A 17,559-nucleotide genomic window follows, 5' to 3' on the forward strand; every position below is an offset into this window, starting at 1 on the left:
GTTAGGACTTGAAGTAATGTGACTATAACTATAATGCATGAACATTTCTGCCATTTCACAGTGTTTTTTTTTTTTTTCTCTCCCGTGATCCCTCTCTGCTTATCAGACTACCACTACCACTTTGGGAGGGAAATACTGTTTTACAGAGCAGATATAGACGGACTCGAGGACAAATAATCTCGATGTCACAGTCTGAACGGACAAGCTGACAACTTGACTGACGGTAATTTCACGCGCGAAATCAATAATCTATAACCGTTCCCGTCATCTAGTCCTGCTTCCTCGCGCTCTCTGCTCCACTTCATCTGCATTCTTTTGAGCAGAAATCGAGTCTTGAACCCGTCTCATGATTCGCTGACAGTCTTTACTGTGCTTGAACAACAAGAAAGTGGGAAAAAAGAAAAAAACAAAAGCCAAACTCGGGGACATGTTTTGTGTGTTTGTGTCACTTTCCAGCACATTTCCCTCTCTCCCTGTCGTGTATTTTGTCAATGATTTCCTTTTCCTGTCTCGCCTGCTTCTACCTCTGCTCTGAAATCACCCCGTCGCCACAACAGAAAAAAAAAAATGCCGGGGCCTTACGAAAAGGAGAAAAAAAAAAAAAATGTGAACAGCTCCTCTAAACATCGATGTGGACGTGCCTATTGTGGCCTCTAACAAGAGCTGACAACAATGACACCTCCAACAATGACGCTTAAGTATGCTGTGGCGTACTGTGCAGAGGTTTCAATCCAGAGAGCAGTGGATGTTTTTCATTTTCCTTTTAAATATGAGCCGTGAGCAGCTATTCAGCTCCACATCACCGCGGCAGATGCTGCGCTCGCAAATCACGGCACATCGGCAACCCCGGATTCAAGGAGTCAGAGCATGTCAAGGACTGCTACGATCCTTTAAAGTTAGTTTTTCATTGCGAAAAAATGTTTTCTTACTGAAAAAAACATCAGGTCATGTAACAGGAGGGAGGCCGGGGACACTTTTTGGGATTAGTTGAATTCGTCCTGCCAATTTTTGATAACATTTGTGTTAAAATTGTGTAAAAAAAACAAACATAAAAATTAGTAATGATCTACTCTGTCCTCATACAACCCAACATTAGGTTGCCCTAAAATCACATGTGCTGCAGACCGTTTAAAAATACTTTTTTTCCTTCATGACCCTTAAAAATAACGCTCAAATAATGCACTTATTACTTTAGATACTGCATTGCATCCTCTCTCACCTTATCTTCCTCTTACCCTTTCTCTTCTACTTCACTATTTAATTTTATCTAAGCCAAAGCTGGTGCTTTCCTTCTCAATATTGATGGAAGGATTTTTTCCCTCTGTAATACTCGTTTTGGCAATAAAGCCAAAATCCACATCTGCATGCACCACTGTTGCCATAGTTCAGGTTTTACCTCTGCTTGTAACAGTCGCCAGCATAAATGTTAGTGACTATAAGTATGTTTCAGCAAAAACCACAGATAAATTAACTTAAAAGGTCCCAGACATACCATCAATCCCAAGGCGTCAGTGTTTGATGAGCTGGTAATAAGAATAAAATGTTCTTACAAATAGGACCTTGAAGGTTTCTTTTTGTTGCCACTTTATGTTTGTTTAGATTCAGTTTTCTATTTCTCTCTTGTCACAACACTGTTCCCATAGTCTGCTTAGGTTCAGACCCATCAGTTGGGTTCAGGAAAACATCATGACTTCTCTTAAATTAGCCCGCAGAGTTTGTCGCCACAATAACAGCTGGAGATTGTCCACCAAGATGCCCATGAAAAACATTTGTAAATCTCCCTGCAGAGTCAAACTGCGGTTGCTCTCTCGGCAGCCTTGTGTCCTGTCATAACTGGGCTGGTCACACAAATACAGAGACAGATAATAGTGCACTCTCTCCTCCCTGGTTGTACAATAGGACGCCACTGTGTTGTTGGATTATTTTCCATATGTTTACAACTGGCTGCAGGCCGGCGACAGCACGGGCCAAAGAACAAAATACTGAAATCTTTCCACATCATCATGATTCATCTGCTGTCGCAGACGCGGGACGCTGTACCATGCTAATTACGGTAAATTCCTCCTCAATCCTGCTTGGTGATTCCGAACACATCCGCGCAGCTGACGGATTACAATCAAACAGAATGTCATGGATGGTTTGACTACCTCAGCGGCGCTCGTACATAATTGAACATGGAAATAATTTCCAATGTACTGATGGGTCACGGCAACTGCGCTCACAATCAGTAGCACAGAGGTTTCTGGGAGTTTCGTTCTGATCAGAGGGTCGTAGCTGTGTGTGTGTATGTGTGTGTGTGTGTGTGTGTGTGTGTGTGTGTGTGTGTGTGTGTGTGTGTGTGTGTGTGTGTAACATGACCTGCTGTTGGCTGTAGTGGCAGTAGAAAGCTGATTTACCGAGAGCCCGTTAAGATACGTGGTTCAGATATGGCAGCTGGCCTGCCACCAGTGAAATGACCGGGTTTTTGTGCGTCTCGCGGTGATTGAGTGGGTTTGCCGTGCTGATAAGTGGGTTGCCCTGGTGATAAGGATTCTGCCGACGGACAGGAGAGGAGAGAAGAGGAGGAAGAAGAGGAAGACGAGAGGACACAAGAGGAGAGGAGAGGGTTCGATAAGAAATCTGTCCACTTTTATCTGCAGCAGCTGTCGACACCCATTTCTTCTGCCCTCTTCTTTTTGTTCTTGTTTTCGCTCTTTTTATTTTATTCTCTTCTCTTTTTGTCCTTGTCATCTCCTGTGTTGGTCTTGTTTCCTTGTTCATTTTCCCCATCTTATTCTCATATTATACATCTCTTCTTCTTTTGTTAGTTTGTTCAAATCTCTTGTGCCCTTCTCTTCTCTTTATTCTCATCGTCTTTTCTTTGCATTGTTATCATCTTCCCTTACTTGTCCTCTCTCTTTTTTTCAGTTCTCTTCTCCCTGTTCTCGTTTTCCTCCCTCCTTTTTTTGCATATTCGATTTTGTCCTTGTTTCCATTTCTTTTTCTTCTCTGCTCTTCGGACCTCTTTGTTCTCATCATCTGCTCTTATTTTGCTCTTGTGATCTCATGTCTTGTTTTCTCTGTTCCAATCCCTTCTCTTGTCGTTTTTCTTTCTTCTTCTCTACATTCTGCTATTTTCTTTTCCTTCTTCCTTTCTCCTTCTGTTCTTATTGTTACTGTGCTCTTCTCTTACTTGTCCCCTCTTTCTTCCCTCATTTTTGTTCTCGTCTTCTCTTCTTTTGGTTTTGACTCCTCATCTCTTTCTTTTCTCAACTCATCTCCCCTCTTGGTTCTCATCTTCTTCTCTTTGCCCTCTTTTCTTTTTCTTCTCATCTTCTTACCGTTGTTGTCTTCTTCCCTTACTTGTCCTCTCCTCCTTCTTCTTCTTCTCTTCCCTTTTGTTCTTCTCTACTTTGTCTCTTATTTATCTTTCTTCACCATGGATGCTATTGGACGGGGGGTGGCAAGACTCTGATTGAGTCTGATTGGTCATACTCAGGTCACCTCCTGGTCAGCACTGTACACACACACACACACACACACACACACACACACACACACACACACACACACACACAGAGTCACCAGTGTCTTTGCTTTGACAGAGGCTTCAGACTGTGTCCAATCAATTTAGTACTTGGGCTGCTGAAGACATGCACTAGTAATCAGTGTAACCATCACTGTGTTTGAACTCTGTCTCTTTGTCTGACTGTTTGATTGGGGTGAGTGTGCTTAAATGGAAGAGAGAGAGAGAGAGAGAGAGAGAGAGAGAGAGAGAGAGAGAGAGAGAGAGAGAGAGAGAGAGAGAGAGAGAGAGAGAGAGAGAGAGAGAGAGAGAGAGAGAGATTGAATTCGAGGTCTTCCTTTGTGTGTCTGTCTTTTCACTCGGTGGTAGTGGGTGTGTGTTTGCCTGCTCTTCCACTCTTATTGTCGAGCCGGTTACGTGCCTTGTGTTTCAACTGAAAAGAGTTGGCCATGAAGTTTGCTTCCTTCCCTTATTCTCTCTCTCTCCCTCTCCCCCCCCCCCCTCTCTCTCTCCACCTTGACACCCTCCTCCTCCTCTTCCTCCTCTTTTTTTCTCTCCCCTCCCTGGTTGTATGTAGACGTTCCCATGGCAACGTTGAACCCATCCAGAGTGACGTTAATGGAGGGGGAGAAAGTGGACTTGTCTTGTACGACCTCTGGGGTGCCGTCACCTGAGCTGATATGGAACATGGCGTTGGTGTCCAGCTACGAGGTTAGGTTACACACACACACACACACACACACACACACACACACACACACACACACACACACACACACACACACACACACACACACACACACACACACACACTTAGATGTGTTTAGATGAGTAATACCGAATAGTTGTGTCATTCTTAACCTTGACACCTTTTAATTGGATTTCAACATTTGAATGCCGAGCAGAGTATTTTATTCATTTATTTATTTTTCCAGGTTAATTTATTGTTTAAACCTGCTATTTCTACACAGTTGTAGATAAAGATTAGCCTCCACAGATATTATTACTATTATACTATCTGTAGAATTAGATTTTAGCTGTGGCTGTGGAGGATTGTTTCCGACTGCGATGATGCAAAAAAAAAAAACATTTCCTGACTTATTAATGAAAAAAAGTGTAGATACAATCGTTTTGAAAATTCACAACATGTTAATATTCTAAGTGTTGTATCGTATGCAACTGGACTTTGTTTCAGTTTCTTGAAGATGCTTCACTTTTCATCCCCGAGGAGCTGAACTTCACTTGAGAACTGAAGAAGCCTCTGGGATGAGAGGTGAAAAGTCCAGTAGCCTCCGATACAACACTTAGAATAACCATGAGCTGGATGAGTGAGAAACTTCATCAACAAGTTGTTTTTATCCAACAAAATAATATGTTTCAATCAATATCTGTTGGCAATAAAACTTTCCAAAAAAAGATTTTCCACTACAGTCAAAAAACTGCTTTCTCTCTCCACTTGCCAAACGTGTTTTAAGTCTCGACTCGTCAAATACAGCAGCGTGTTCAGCGGCCTCAGGCTTCAAACTTTATTCTCTATCTACACCTCTTTTACTTACTTACTTTTAGACTGTTGTGAACGCTGTCAAACGGCTGCAGTTTGGTAAGTTTTAGGTACAAAACTGCTTGGTTAGATTTGGGAAAAGATCATTTGGATTAAACTAACTACGTTCAGTCTTGTAACTTACATAACATAAGTGACGTAAATGACACAACTCACATCACGTAATGTAAGTAACATGTACCTACAAAGAAAAAACAAATATAGGTGAAGAATGGAAGGATCTTAAGTCATGTGATGTATCATATAATGTGCGAACACACGCGCAGGTTCAGGGCTCTGGATGAGGACCTGGAGGAAACACACGGGGAGAACATAACATGTAAACTCACAGAAATGCACCACCAACACCACAGATAGATGCAATCATTTCCAAAAACTCTGAAGATGATTTTCTCCCACAAAATAGTATGTTTGCCTCGGTATTTGTTGGCGTTTAACTTTTCAAAAGCATAGATAATGTAATTGCCGTCAAAATACTGTTTGCTGCACAAAGGGAGGGCTGCACCTGTATTAAGGGGGCGGTCTAACAGAGAGGCGTCTAACAGATCAAATTCATACTTTTACATTTATGTGAACATGACAAGAAAACATCTAGTTAAGCTGAATGACTATTATAGTAAATAGCTTTAGTTGTTACTAAAAAAAGAGATCCTATAAAGCATCTACATGGTCTCGGAGCATCAAGGCGTCATCCAGCTTCCTAAATGTGAATATTCAAGGCTTTTCTTCACCATCACCATTACAGGCTTTATGGTCAAATGCAGTAATCCAACATTCACAAGTCGCGTGATCGTTTGCTGATATATGTGAATGTTTTTTGTTGTTTTTTTTCAGATCGAGACATCAGGACAGATTTCGGTGCTGCGGCTGTCCAACGTGTCGTCGCTGGACCACAACAGCAAGATCAGCTGCACAGCCGAGAACATTGTCGGAGAGAAAGAGTCCTCGTTGCTTCTGGACATACTCTGTACGTCTGACCTCTGGCAGACCGCCCGAATTTCAGTGTAGATTATTGTGTATATTTGTCAGTGAGGCACAGAAGTATCGGCTGAAGTATCTCATGTTTTAATCAGTGTTTTTGCATGCTTCACTACCTCTGAAACGCTCTTTGGCCTTATCTTGCTCTCTATCTTTCACTGTTGCTCTTAAACTCTCTTTTCTCCACGATACTCAGTTCCTCCCAAAATCACTAAACTGAGCGACGCAATTGCAGACCATCACTGGTGCATCCCCTTCAGTATGTCAGGTAAGACAGACATCCACACGCCGTTAATCTTATGCGATTTGACGAGATCACAGGACTGAATACCTTCCCTAAATCTCAAATCTTGTCCCGCGTATGATAATCTCAGCAATGAGATTCATGAGTTTATTCCTGTCTTTGTAATCTTCCCAGGAAACCCAGAGCCACAACTACAGTGGTATCTGGATGGCAAAGCAGTGATGGAGGGGGAGTACATCATGACCATGATCCATGACATCACGGAGAGAGAGTACCACGGCTGCCTGCAGCTGGACACCCCGACACACCTCAACAACGGGCGCTACACACTCGTGGCTACAAACAAATTTGGGACGGACCAAAAGGAGGTCCAGGCGCATTTCATGCACAACCCTTCGGATGGTGAGGAGCGACACTGCAAAGTGTCTCATTTTCTGCTTCTAGATTATGACTGATGTGTTGACATGGATAAGAATAAAATAGTTATTCTTAAATATTAAACTTTTAGATCCATATGAGAGTACAGAGCTAAAACAGCTGGTCAACATGGAATTATCCCTAGTTTTAGCTCCTCAAATGTGGCGATCTTCTGCGTCTTTCTTCTTCAATATCTTTCATTCTCTTTAGACCAAATGTATTAATTGAGTAATTACCTATAACCACCTTACAAACCCCTGAAATAATGATGTTGGTTTGTCAGAAGGATTACACAAAAACTACTGAACACACTTCCATTAAACTTGGATCTATAGTGGATCTTGGCCCAGCAGAGCACCGTGAATCTTTGGCCCAGATCCGGACAAGGTCGTCGCTTTGCTTTCAAAAGAGGGAGTGACATAACGAGATGAAAAGAAAATTTTCCAAACAGTCTTCAAAAAACAATTTTTAAGCAACCTAATGAAAGGGTTGTCTGAGGTCAGAGCAGATAATTACGGCGGGTTGAAACTGCACAATGGTGCATCAAAATGAATGTTGTCACATTTGCTAAGTGACATTTTAGCACATTCATAACATTTATAAGTAATTATGCTCTTGCAAAGTGATGGGGAGAACACTGATCACTTCTAAAATGGGGGTAGGGATGATACATAGTGCAAATGACATCCCACTGATCTGGATAAAGGGACGGTACAGGGATTTTTTTCTCACTTTCTTTAACATTGTGAAATGTTTTTTTTTTTCATTTTTCGTTAATCTCTCATGGAGTGATTAATGGATCTTGATGAAAAAGTGAGTGTAACAGGGCTATGGAGTTTGATATTGGATTAGGCTGGATTGAATTTAACAGGTCCTGTTGGGCCTTTGTGGAGCTATGCACTCTACTGCATGCATTACTAGTTGTTTTAGAGTTCCTGTCGTACATTTCAGTCAGTGCTTTTGACCATTTCTGGCTGGATGCTGGTGTGTTATTGTGAAGGTAGTCTTGTACCTGAAATTCGGTAGCAACGAGTTTTGAAGACGAAGCTGTTTATAATTTTATTACGCTGAACACATAATGTGATTTTGTGCATATTAAAATTGGGTTTATTTTAGAATAGATTACAATATTTTAAAATACAGCCTGTTTATTTATACACTGGGGATAATGTCTATGAAACTTGATGAAACATTTGATCAAGGAGAACTTCTAATCCAATTCTTTATTATTTTTTTATTGTTCTCATGTGCAGGAAATGAGAAGGAGCCTTACTATTATGGTAAGTGAAATGGATTTTAACATCTTTATCATTTGTACAAACCTGTCACATTCAGTTTAGTGTCATAGTGTATCTGTGTTTAAATATCAGTGTTTTTTTCTGTTTAACATCATTTCCATCCTTGTCAACTGACACAAATTACATTTTAGAAATCTTTGTCTTTCTCTTTTTTCTCTCAAGTTGCTGAGGGTGCGTTACATACCTACACTAGGGCTGTTGTTGCGTCTGGTGTCTTATTTTTTCTGTTCGGATGTTGTGCATGTCAAATGTATGTTTTGTTTGTTGGTTTGTGTATTGTGTTTGTGTAATAGTTTATGGTTTTTGAAAAAAAGCTCAGAGAGCAGGCATGACTGACAACATTTTTTGTGAAATGCATGTCAAATAATTTACAGCTTCGTCGTTTCGATTTGTTCTGAACCTAATTTGTCTCTGTTGTCTCTTTCTCCAACACCTCCTCCCTCCTGCAGATGTGACCACAGGTACTGCCACGCTCTTATTTGCTCACTTGCAGTTTATTAACTTAGCCAATCGCTGTTCCCCGCCAACTTCAGTTAACTGCCTGAACTCAAGAACCCACTTGGTTCGTGAGCTGTAGTTTCCCCTGTAAACACACCAACCTCTTCAGCCTCCCACCTGCTCTTGTTTCTCTTGGGTCAAGAAGATCAAAGTCTCAATCCATCAACGCCAGATAACCTCTGAACATACAGTCAGTAAACATCATGCTGGCTAGCTAATTCTAGTGTGATTGAACAGAGTTCGTATTCCGTTTTTCATTTGCTTTTCTAGGGTTATTGTTAGGGCTTCTCTCATGACATGACTGATGCAAGCCAATCAGAGGTGGAGCAGGATCTTGAAAGAAATACAGTGGGATCCATTATAATGCTTATAATGTTGGAATAGGGTTGGGGTCAAGTGAATTTTAAGTGTTTTCAAGTGTTGATGTATTTACTGTGAAGTGTATGTTATGAGATTCTGTCCTTCATATGGCTGAAAAACACCACTTGCTGTCCGTCTCTATTCATTCTTCTCTCTCTGCTTCATCAACAGAGGGCCCACCTGTAGACCCACCTGAAGACAGAGTCGCTGTAAGTGGACCGTTGTGCTCCGTCTGCATCTCTTTGCAGACTGCGTCTGACTGTTTTTGACTGTACAAAGTTCAGTTTTCATTTTTCTTTATTGTTATTGTAGGTAAGTAATTACTCGTTTTCTTCTCGTTGTGCAGGTGTACGTGGTGGTGGGCATCGCTGCTGTCGCTTTCACTGGCTTCCTTCTAATGTTGGTTATTCTCAAGTTTGGAGGAAACTCTAAATTTGGCATCAAAGGTAAGACTCCTGACCTTTATCTGTGTTTGTGGCCTCCACACTGAGGGGGTGGGGGGGAATTCATCTAAAATAAATGTGATTTGTTGTTTGTGGATGTCTAGATCAAAGCTATGGGCTGATAAAGTGAAACATGGATGGCTTCATGGATACGTGCTTTGTAAGGAATTCATCTGAATTATTCGTTCACGCTAATATTTGCTGTGAAAAGCATTTTAAGATAGTTCAGTGAGTAATTAAACGAATTGACGGACGTTGTAAACTTTAAAAGGAGGAAGTAGTTCAGGCTTGATTAACGACGATGGTGCATGAATTGAACAGAACAGGGCCATTGCCTGTGGCATAACCTTGGAGCCCGTACACGGCGCTGCGGTCGCCCCTTAATGCAGAAATATAAATCCAGCTTTAGTCTCACTTGCTTAGTGAGACTTGGTTTTAGCTCCATGGAGCACATTACAGCGGACGCTCTCCTTGCTGTAGTTATCTTTGCTCAAAATTAAAGATCTGCAGCTGAAGTTTCAGTCAAAGATGGTGTCGTCACAAGATCTCAGTGCAGATTGTCACCACGTATCCATGAATCCGTCCTGTTCAGGATGTACCTGCTGTGTGATGGAGAGTCACCAGATCTCGGTGCTGTTGGTGAATAACGTGCATGTCGACTTAACTGAGCTGCTGTGGTCGCCATTGTTGAAGCAACCCCTGATGCACGCACAGGTACACATGTATCCACAGAAGCATCAGAGCAACAGCGTGCGACTTCTGCAGTGGCCACGACTAATCTATTTCCTGTCGTAGAGTTTGTTACACTGACCTACTAGAACTGATCTGTGTCTGTTTCACTCATGTTGATGCTTGGCTGATGTCCGTTCATTCTTTGTGAACTAACGATAACAGCGCTTAACATCGGTCTTCCCGTTTCGTCATACATAACGTTTATGCTGTTTTTTTTTCCCCCAAATATAGACACCTTCACTGAACTGTAAACAGACGTTCATATTTTATTTCCTTTGGCTCATTTGCTTTGTTGTGAAAGTGATTCGAGCTGAGCAGATATACAGGAGCTGTGTGAAAATCCCAAAATATGTAAATGTGGTGGAGGAACTATTTTGTGTGCCTTCCATTCAGTTGACTTTAGTTTGGTTGAATGAATACAATGCCTTCGTGATAAGCAGCCCAAAAAAATAAATAAAAATAACCCGAGCTTTCTCAGGGAGTCATTTTGTGCTGTTTTGTTAGAGATGCAGTTGTTTTTAGGAATACATAACTTTTGGCACCGCTGTAATCTTTTGCCTTTATGTGGATGTGGAGGTCCACATTTGATATTCAAATTACAAAAAAAAACCACACAAAAGTGAATGCAAATGTAGCGACTTAATAAATGTTTTCCACCAAGTGCATGTGAATGTGTGTGTACGTGTGTGTATGTGAGGCTGAGCATGTCGATTGCACTGTTGAAGAGTATTTTGGCAGTGATTGATTTATGGCCCCCCAGAGAGGAGGAGAGCGAGACAGATGGAGCAGCTAGTGTATACATTGTGTGTGTGTGTGTGTGTGTGTGTGTGTGTGTGTGTGTGTGTGTGTGTGTGTGTGTGTGTGTGTGTGTGTGTGTGTGTGTGTGTGTGTGTGTATGTGTGTGTGTGTGTGTCTCTTCTCCAGGAGGGGTGAATGAAGTTGTTTCGAGGGAAATGATCTCTCTAATGTCTCCTAGCGTGTTCGAGCATTTTTGCATGTGTATGCACTTCGGGTCACGTTACAGTTTTGCCCTTCCGATTGCTCCTCTTGAGCCTTCATCCTTCTCTCCTTCCACTGTTGACTTCCTCCCCCCCACTCCTCCTCCGCATACATCCAGATGTATGAGCATGCAGGCCACATACATCTGGATGTATGTGTCCTGCAGCGTGTTGACGGGTTAGCGAGCAGAGAGAGATTGAGAGATAGTTCACCGTCAGTATGAACAGAAGAGTCAGACAGAGAGTTGGAGAGTTGTGAGTAATCCACAGCAACAGTTGTGCCCACATAACTGCTGTGTGTTAGAATCCTTTACATATTTCGTATATCAGACCGACGACCAAAGTTCACTTCAAATGGCAGAAATGCAACCGCAGATGGCGTCAAGCTACCAGCGCCAATGTGTATTTATCCAAATCATAAACATGAACACACACACACAAGCACAGTAAGTGCTGACGATGAGGACGAACTCGTGATCAGAAAGTGTGAAGACAGCGTGTCAGGCCTCGCACCGTCTTGAGCAGGTGTGCCTCAGAAAAGCTCAACTCGCCTCAGTGACTCTGGATTAAACCGCTGTCCGTCTCTCTCCGAGCCACCGCTATTGTACATTATTTATAGCGGCTGCACTATTCTGCTCCTCTCTCATCAATAAACATCGGCAACATTTGGTGCAGGTTACTTCTCACGATCTCCTCGCCGCTGACACGCACAGACAGCGTGGCTATTTTAAATACTGTATACATACAGTATGTAGGATGCGTTCTCGCTCTGGCAGGTGGGAGTAAGAACATATGGTTAAATATAAGATTAACCATATGGGTAGTGATAAGGTTGAGGGGAATTAATGTTGATTTAGCATTTGCGGATGTCCTGGACCATCTTGTTCGTCTTAGCCCTCGATATGTAAAAGCTGTTTTATCAGATTGTTTGGTCACTTCGGGCGAGAGCAACAAGCTGTAAACACAACTCTAACATAATAACCATATGAAGTTATATATATGCCGGTGAACAAATGCTTGTTTATAAAACCGGCAGACACGCATGTGGTTACTGGGATGTGAGACCAACACACATCCACCTTTTAACAATTCTTTGGTCTAATTTTGTCTCTTTGACGGAAAACAGCTGCTGTGGCTGAAAATGATGCTGATGAGAGTGGAGAGACTGAACAAAACACTAAAGTTTGCTTGCTGTAATCGAAGTCAAACAACACGTCCTCATATCTAATTGACTGAATAGGTCATACGTCATCGTTAGCAAAACAACATGGCCGTTGCAGCGTAACAGCACGCTGACCTTTCTGCCTGTACTGCCTCTTTTGCAGCTGTAATAATCACTTGAGCCACTAGAGGTCACTGCTTAACGAACTTAATTTTTGACCCATGTGATCATCTTTCTGATGAGGACAGGCTTGAGTTCAAAGATATTAAAGGTTTTCATTTTAAGTAATTTTTAGTGCCTTTTCTCTGGATAGAAATGTTGCTTGAATCCACTACACAATGGATCAGCAACTTAAAAGTAAAAAGGTGTTGCAGCACATGGATTCAAACCAGAGAGAGACTCAAAACTGAAATTTCTCTCCTGTGTTAGTTGTCTGGACGTCATCACCATTTAGGATCTAACCTGCTCACAAATGAGGCTAAACCTGTCTCATCAATATGGCCTTCCATCGTCGGAGAGGAGGCAAATCAGGTTTGGTGAGACTATTTGCGTGGTCTGAAACAGGAGGAAGCAGCTACACCGTCTGAGTCTGGGTCCAAAATACCACAGCGAGGCTACATTTCACCTAACAAAATTTGGAGTTGTGTCCTCGATGAGTCCTCTCGGCCACAAATTGGCTCACAAGGAAGGTAATCTTGTAAAGCTGAAGAGCCGGCAGCTGTTGTTATTGAAACTGGAGCATAGAAAATAAATTAATATGGATGTTTGATAGATCAGATTTATTAAGGAAGTCTTTTTGAAATTAAGAAGTATTTTGTCAGAGAGACGCATGAAAACTTAGATCTGGACCCTGAGGAACACAAAAAGTGCCAGCGTGATGGCTTAATCACCCTGCAGGAAGCCAAACAGTTTTCCACAATAATCACACGTGACGACCGCCCCAGACTGACGGCAGACTGCACAGAGAGAAAACACATCAGGACGTGCAGACAGAGAGGGAAGGACGCGGCAGCTTCATGCCCTCGAAGCACCTGTAGGGAGGCAAGCATCAACGCTAACCCGAGTTCTGATGCAGGAGGGAGACGGAAAATGTCAAGACGGGGGAAAAAAAAACAACAGTGATTGAAAGTGAAACAGAAAATGTGAAGTGGGGGGAAAAAGTGAGAGATGGAGAGGGAGAGAGAGTGGATGCTAAAATTGACATTTGACAAGAGATGAGATTCGGGAGGAAGAGAGAGAGAAAAAAACAGGAAGGAAGTGATAGACAGAAAGAGGTTAGAAGAAAGCAAAGGGAGAAGAGGAGATGCTTGAAAGCAGATGTTAAAAACTGAAATAGAGCGAAGCAAGGAGGAAAAGAAAAAACAGAGGGAGGGATGGAAGGAGAAAGTCCTCTCTTGTCCACTTATCAATGATTCATCATTAGTGCAGGTTTCAGTTTTCTCCTTGTTTGGTGGAGTTACACTCCTCCATCTCCCTCTCTCTCTCTCTCTCTCTCACACACACAGCTCCTCACTGTTTATCGATCAATATGACACCCTCAAGGTCAGCAGAGCTCTATTCCCGGCCTGAGGCACTATAGAGCATGCTCAGCGTACCCACCATCTCCTCCTCCTCCTCCTCCTCCTCTGCTGCTGCTGCTTCCTCTCCCTGCAGCTTTTGCCTCCAGCTCTGAGGGTTTTTTGTTTTTTTTTGACAAATACCACTCACCCACTAAACTTTTGCGAAGGAAGCAAAAACTGAATGAGCCGAACCACAAAGTAAAGAGGCTGAAAAGAAAAGAAAAAAAAAGAAAAAAAACGGTCTGATTCTGTTTTTAGATCCGGGCTGAGTATCGAACCTCAATACTTTCAGTGGACTGACTGAAATGTGTCTCTGTAGTATCAAAAAAAAAAAAAAAAAAAAAAAATTCTTTGATTCTTTGATCAATCATTTCTTGATTGAAACCGTATGAATTGGTAATTTTCAACTGGATTTTCTTCAAGCAAAGTTTGCGTATGCCTGCTTTGAGGGATAAAAGTGAACACATTTGGCAGAGTTTGCCTTTTTTTTGTTGAACACAAAACACAGAGCAGCAGAACGCTTCTTGTGGAAAAAGGAAAAACTGAATTGATGCATGCTTACGTTAAAATCTTAAAATCCTCGTAACCTTGCCAGAATAGAGACTGAAGTAGGGTTTCTTGCCCAAAACATCTGTGTGGCAAGAATAATCAGTTTGATGAGAGTGCTGTCCTTAATTTCTCTTGTTCATTCACTACAAGAGGGATCCAGCACCCTGTACTGAAACCATATATGTAAGTTGAGCGCGTTGTCTCTTATTTGTCTCCTCACCACTGTAACATCTTGTTTGAAGGTCAGTGGGGTTTTGTAAAAGCTGCAGGTACTCATATTGAAAAGTAGACACTTGAGCTGCTGTGCAATTTAATGCACAGTAATTGGTCCACTCTACATATTGTTTCACATTTTCTTTAGCGCAAAGTCAGAAGCCATTGACATTATACTGTTAATCCTCTGAATGAGCACAAGTGTTTTATAGCAGGTTCTAAATCGTGTATCAAAATCTTTGCTTCAGATATAAGGTGGGAAGATCAAGTCTATTGCACTTTACTCTCACCAACGGCAAGATGTCATCTGTGCGGATGTGTAGCTGATGAATTGAGAACTACAGTATAACATTTTGACAGAGCTGTTTTAATCGGCACAGCTTTTCTAGCCTTTACGGTAAACGCTACTCAGATCTGTGTGTCGTGGTAAATGTTCGAGGCAGATACAGACACAGACGAGAGACGAGATGAGATTCAGATAAAGTAGACAGCAAAACAAAGCTTTTAATCAAGAGCGGCCTCTTAAATGTTCCCTTCCCACAGGCAGTTTAAAGTCAGTGTGATGCGTTTATAAGACCGAGGCGATTATGACAAATGGCAATGTGACGCCGACATACCCACTCAAATCTAAACCGAGGGCACAGTAAACAAAGTTTTTCTCTGAGTCCTGGTGTTCAGCACAAATTGATGGATGGAAAAGACGGCCCTGGATGTGCTGGTGTTTATTTATTTCACTGAATGGTGTTTTTTATGGAACAGACTAAACGCCTATGGCGGATCCTGAGGGCAGTGATTGTTTGAAGAGCTGTGAAAATGGAAAACCGCTCTTTTCCAAAGTGAAACGTTGCCTGAAGACCTTGTCTGTTCACTCTCCTGACTTTTTGTACACATTACACTTGATAAGCAATTGATTTTTAGTGCACAGTTTCATATCGATGTCTGTCATGCAGTCATCTTGAGATGGACGTACTTGGAGTTCAGGTTTTGATGTCAGAAAAACATAAAATATCAGCGCCTAGTTGCATTTGTTGTTACTCAGGAGGTGTTCACCACAAACCTGGTGTCTTTACTGATAATATAATTGGTCCTCTTGTTGTTGTTTTTATATTTTTCAATGTCTTTCAACAATACGCCGCTCACTGTGTGTCCGGTCAGCTCTGCTGGTGTTTAGCTTTGAGTTGGCTGCATCTTTATAGTGAATAACATGACAAAAAAATCAGCTTCTAATGAGGGAATATGAGCAGTATTAGCCTCGGCCTCACTGCCCAGCAGGCCACTAACATCACAGCTTTACAGCTTTACACAAAGATGCCAGTGCAGTATTTCCGCACTTTGGATTTAATTTTCACACGCAGCTGTTATCGTTATCTTCTGGTCTTTCCAGGAAATCTACACACAGCAAAAACACACAAAACAGACAAGAGGCGACTTATTAAAACAGCTACCTGCATCCGATTTACTACTCGTTGTTTAGCTGGCTTCAGATGAGGCTTAATGCTCACACAGTTTCTCTTGACTCATTAGCCAAGAAACATGCTGGTGCCCAAACCAACAGGCTGACCTGCAAAAACTACAATGGTTGAGCTTGTGCAGTTATTGGCCCTCGCTGACACAGTCTGTAGTAGTAAGTCCTGACAGTCCAAGACTGAAATACACACTCACAATCCAGGAGTTTTCCAGTTGATGTGCGGAGATTCCCTGAATTTAAATAAAGGTAGTCCACTGGTTTAGGACATTCTCAGATGGGAGAGAGATGAAGACCTTTGTGTTGATTGTTGCCTCAGCTTTGTTGTATCCAGGTTTCATGTTAACAGCTGTTAAAATGCAGTAGTTTCTCATAAAAGATATCCAGGGAAAGCCACCTTATTGTAGCATCTTTATACAACAACGACAGACATCGAGGTGTTACACAATGACGTAGATAAGTTTCATAAACGGTGGACCTCTGATGAAGCGTCTCAGGCAGTAAAGACCAGGTGCTCTGCTTTCTACAGGAATGAATAGCTGTCGTTGACTTTTTACATGCACAAAAAAAAGTTGTTTTATAACATACGTTATGACAGGAAGGGGATAAATCCAAAAAGCACATGTCCTCTTTAATGTATTTTCCATGTTTTGATCTTTAAAGTGTTTCCATTGTGCAAAACCTGCAGAATATATTTCATAGGTATCGTTGAAATGTGACACACAGCGCTCGCACCGCCACGCATCTCTGCCTCAAGTTATCAAACCGGAGACACGCGGCAGCAGCTCGTTAGGAAAGTGGTTCCCCGAATAAACTGATTACAGGAAATGGAAGCAAGTTGAAATGATTAGCTTTAATTGTGATCAAAATGCTGCATGTGATTTCCTTTTCCATTATTTTTTTTTTTTAAAAAAGATATGAGAAGCGCCCATGTGTGAAATCGGACACAAAGAACAATCAAAAAAGACTTAATGGTCTATTTTGAAAAGTGGAAGCGTTGGTGGTCAGAGGACATGAAGATAGTCAGCGTCTCTCTCTCTCTCTCTCTCTCTCTCTCCCCCCATTCATCTTTGTCATTTCCTGTCTTGTATTGGTCAGTCTGACCTTTGCGAAAGAGGCACAGCAGTGGAAAAATTAGATAGTTGAAATTGGAAGTGAAGCGAGGGAACAGGACATTATGTATGTGTACGATCTGTGCAGATGAAATCATCGCAGAGCAGCTGAGGAGTTAGAAACTGTTCCCTTTTTGAAATATGAGGGCTTTTTAAAAAAAATAAAATAAAATAAAAAATCTGATTATTCTCCACTTCAGAAGGGAAGCAGTTTAAAATGGTTAGTGTGACCTCATTTGATTTTGCCATATCTATATGTTCCCCCCCACATGCATATCAGAGATAATAAATTGACTTAAAAACGGTCATGCAAGGAAATCAGGGCCTCACAAGGCTTAGTCAGCACATGCACCATCTACATATTTAAGACATTAAAGACGCTAAAGTCTGGGAGGTGAGGCTTTCTGGCGGCAGCTGTATTTTATTAATGGAAATCATTTTTCCTTTAATGGTATTTTCATATGG

At 41.8% G+C, this 17,559-nt stretch overlaps 1 protein-coding gene across 2 annotated transcripts in view; it reads left to right on the top strand.

Annotated features, from left to right (window-relative positions):
• ntrk2a (neurotrophic tyrosine kinase, receptor, type 2a) overlaps positions 1-17,559 on the top strand; it is a 90,949-nt gene that overhangs the window by 12,425 nt on the left and 60,965 nt on the right. For both annotated transcript variants that reach the window (XM_037098572.1, XM_037098571.1), the window contains exons 6-13: positions 4,083-4,216; positions 5,901-6,033; positions 6,241-6,312; positions 6,463-6,690; positions 7,959-7,985; positions 8,453-8,464; positions 9,033-9,070; positions 9,208-9,307. In XM_037098572.1, the coding sequence (XP_036954467.1) occupies positions 4,083-4,216; positions 5,901-6,033; positions 6,241-6,312; positions 6,463-6,690; positions 7,959-7,985; positions 8,453-8,464; positions 9,033-9,070; positions 9,208-9,307 (744 nt within the window). The remainder of the gene's footprint in view (positions 1-4,082; positions 4,217-5,900; positions 6,034-6,240; positions 6,313-6,462; positions 6,691-7,958; positions 7,986-8,452; positions 8,465-9,032; positions 9,071-9,207; positions 9,308-17,559) is intronic.

The sequence above is a fragment of the Acanthopagrus latus genome, chromosome 5, assembly GCF_904848185.1.
Source record: "Acanthopagrus latus isolate v.2019 chromosome 5, fAcaLat1.1, whole genome shotgun sequence".
Taxonomy (NCBI): domain Eukaryota; kingdom Metazoa; phylum Chordata; class Actinopteri; order Spariformes; family Sparidae; genus Acanthopagrus; species Acanthopagrus latus.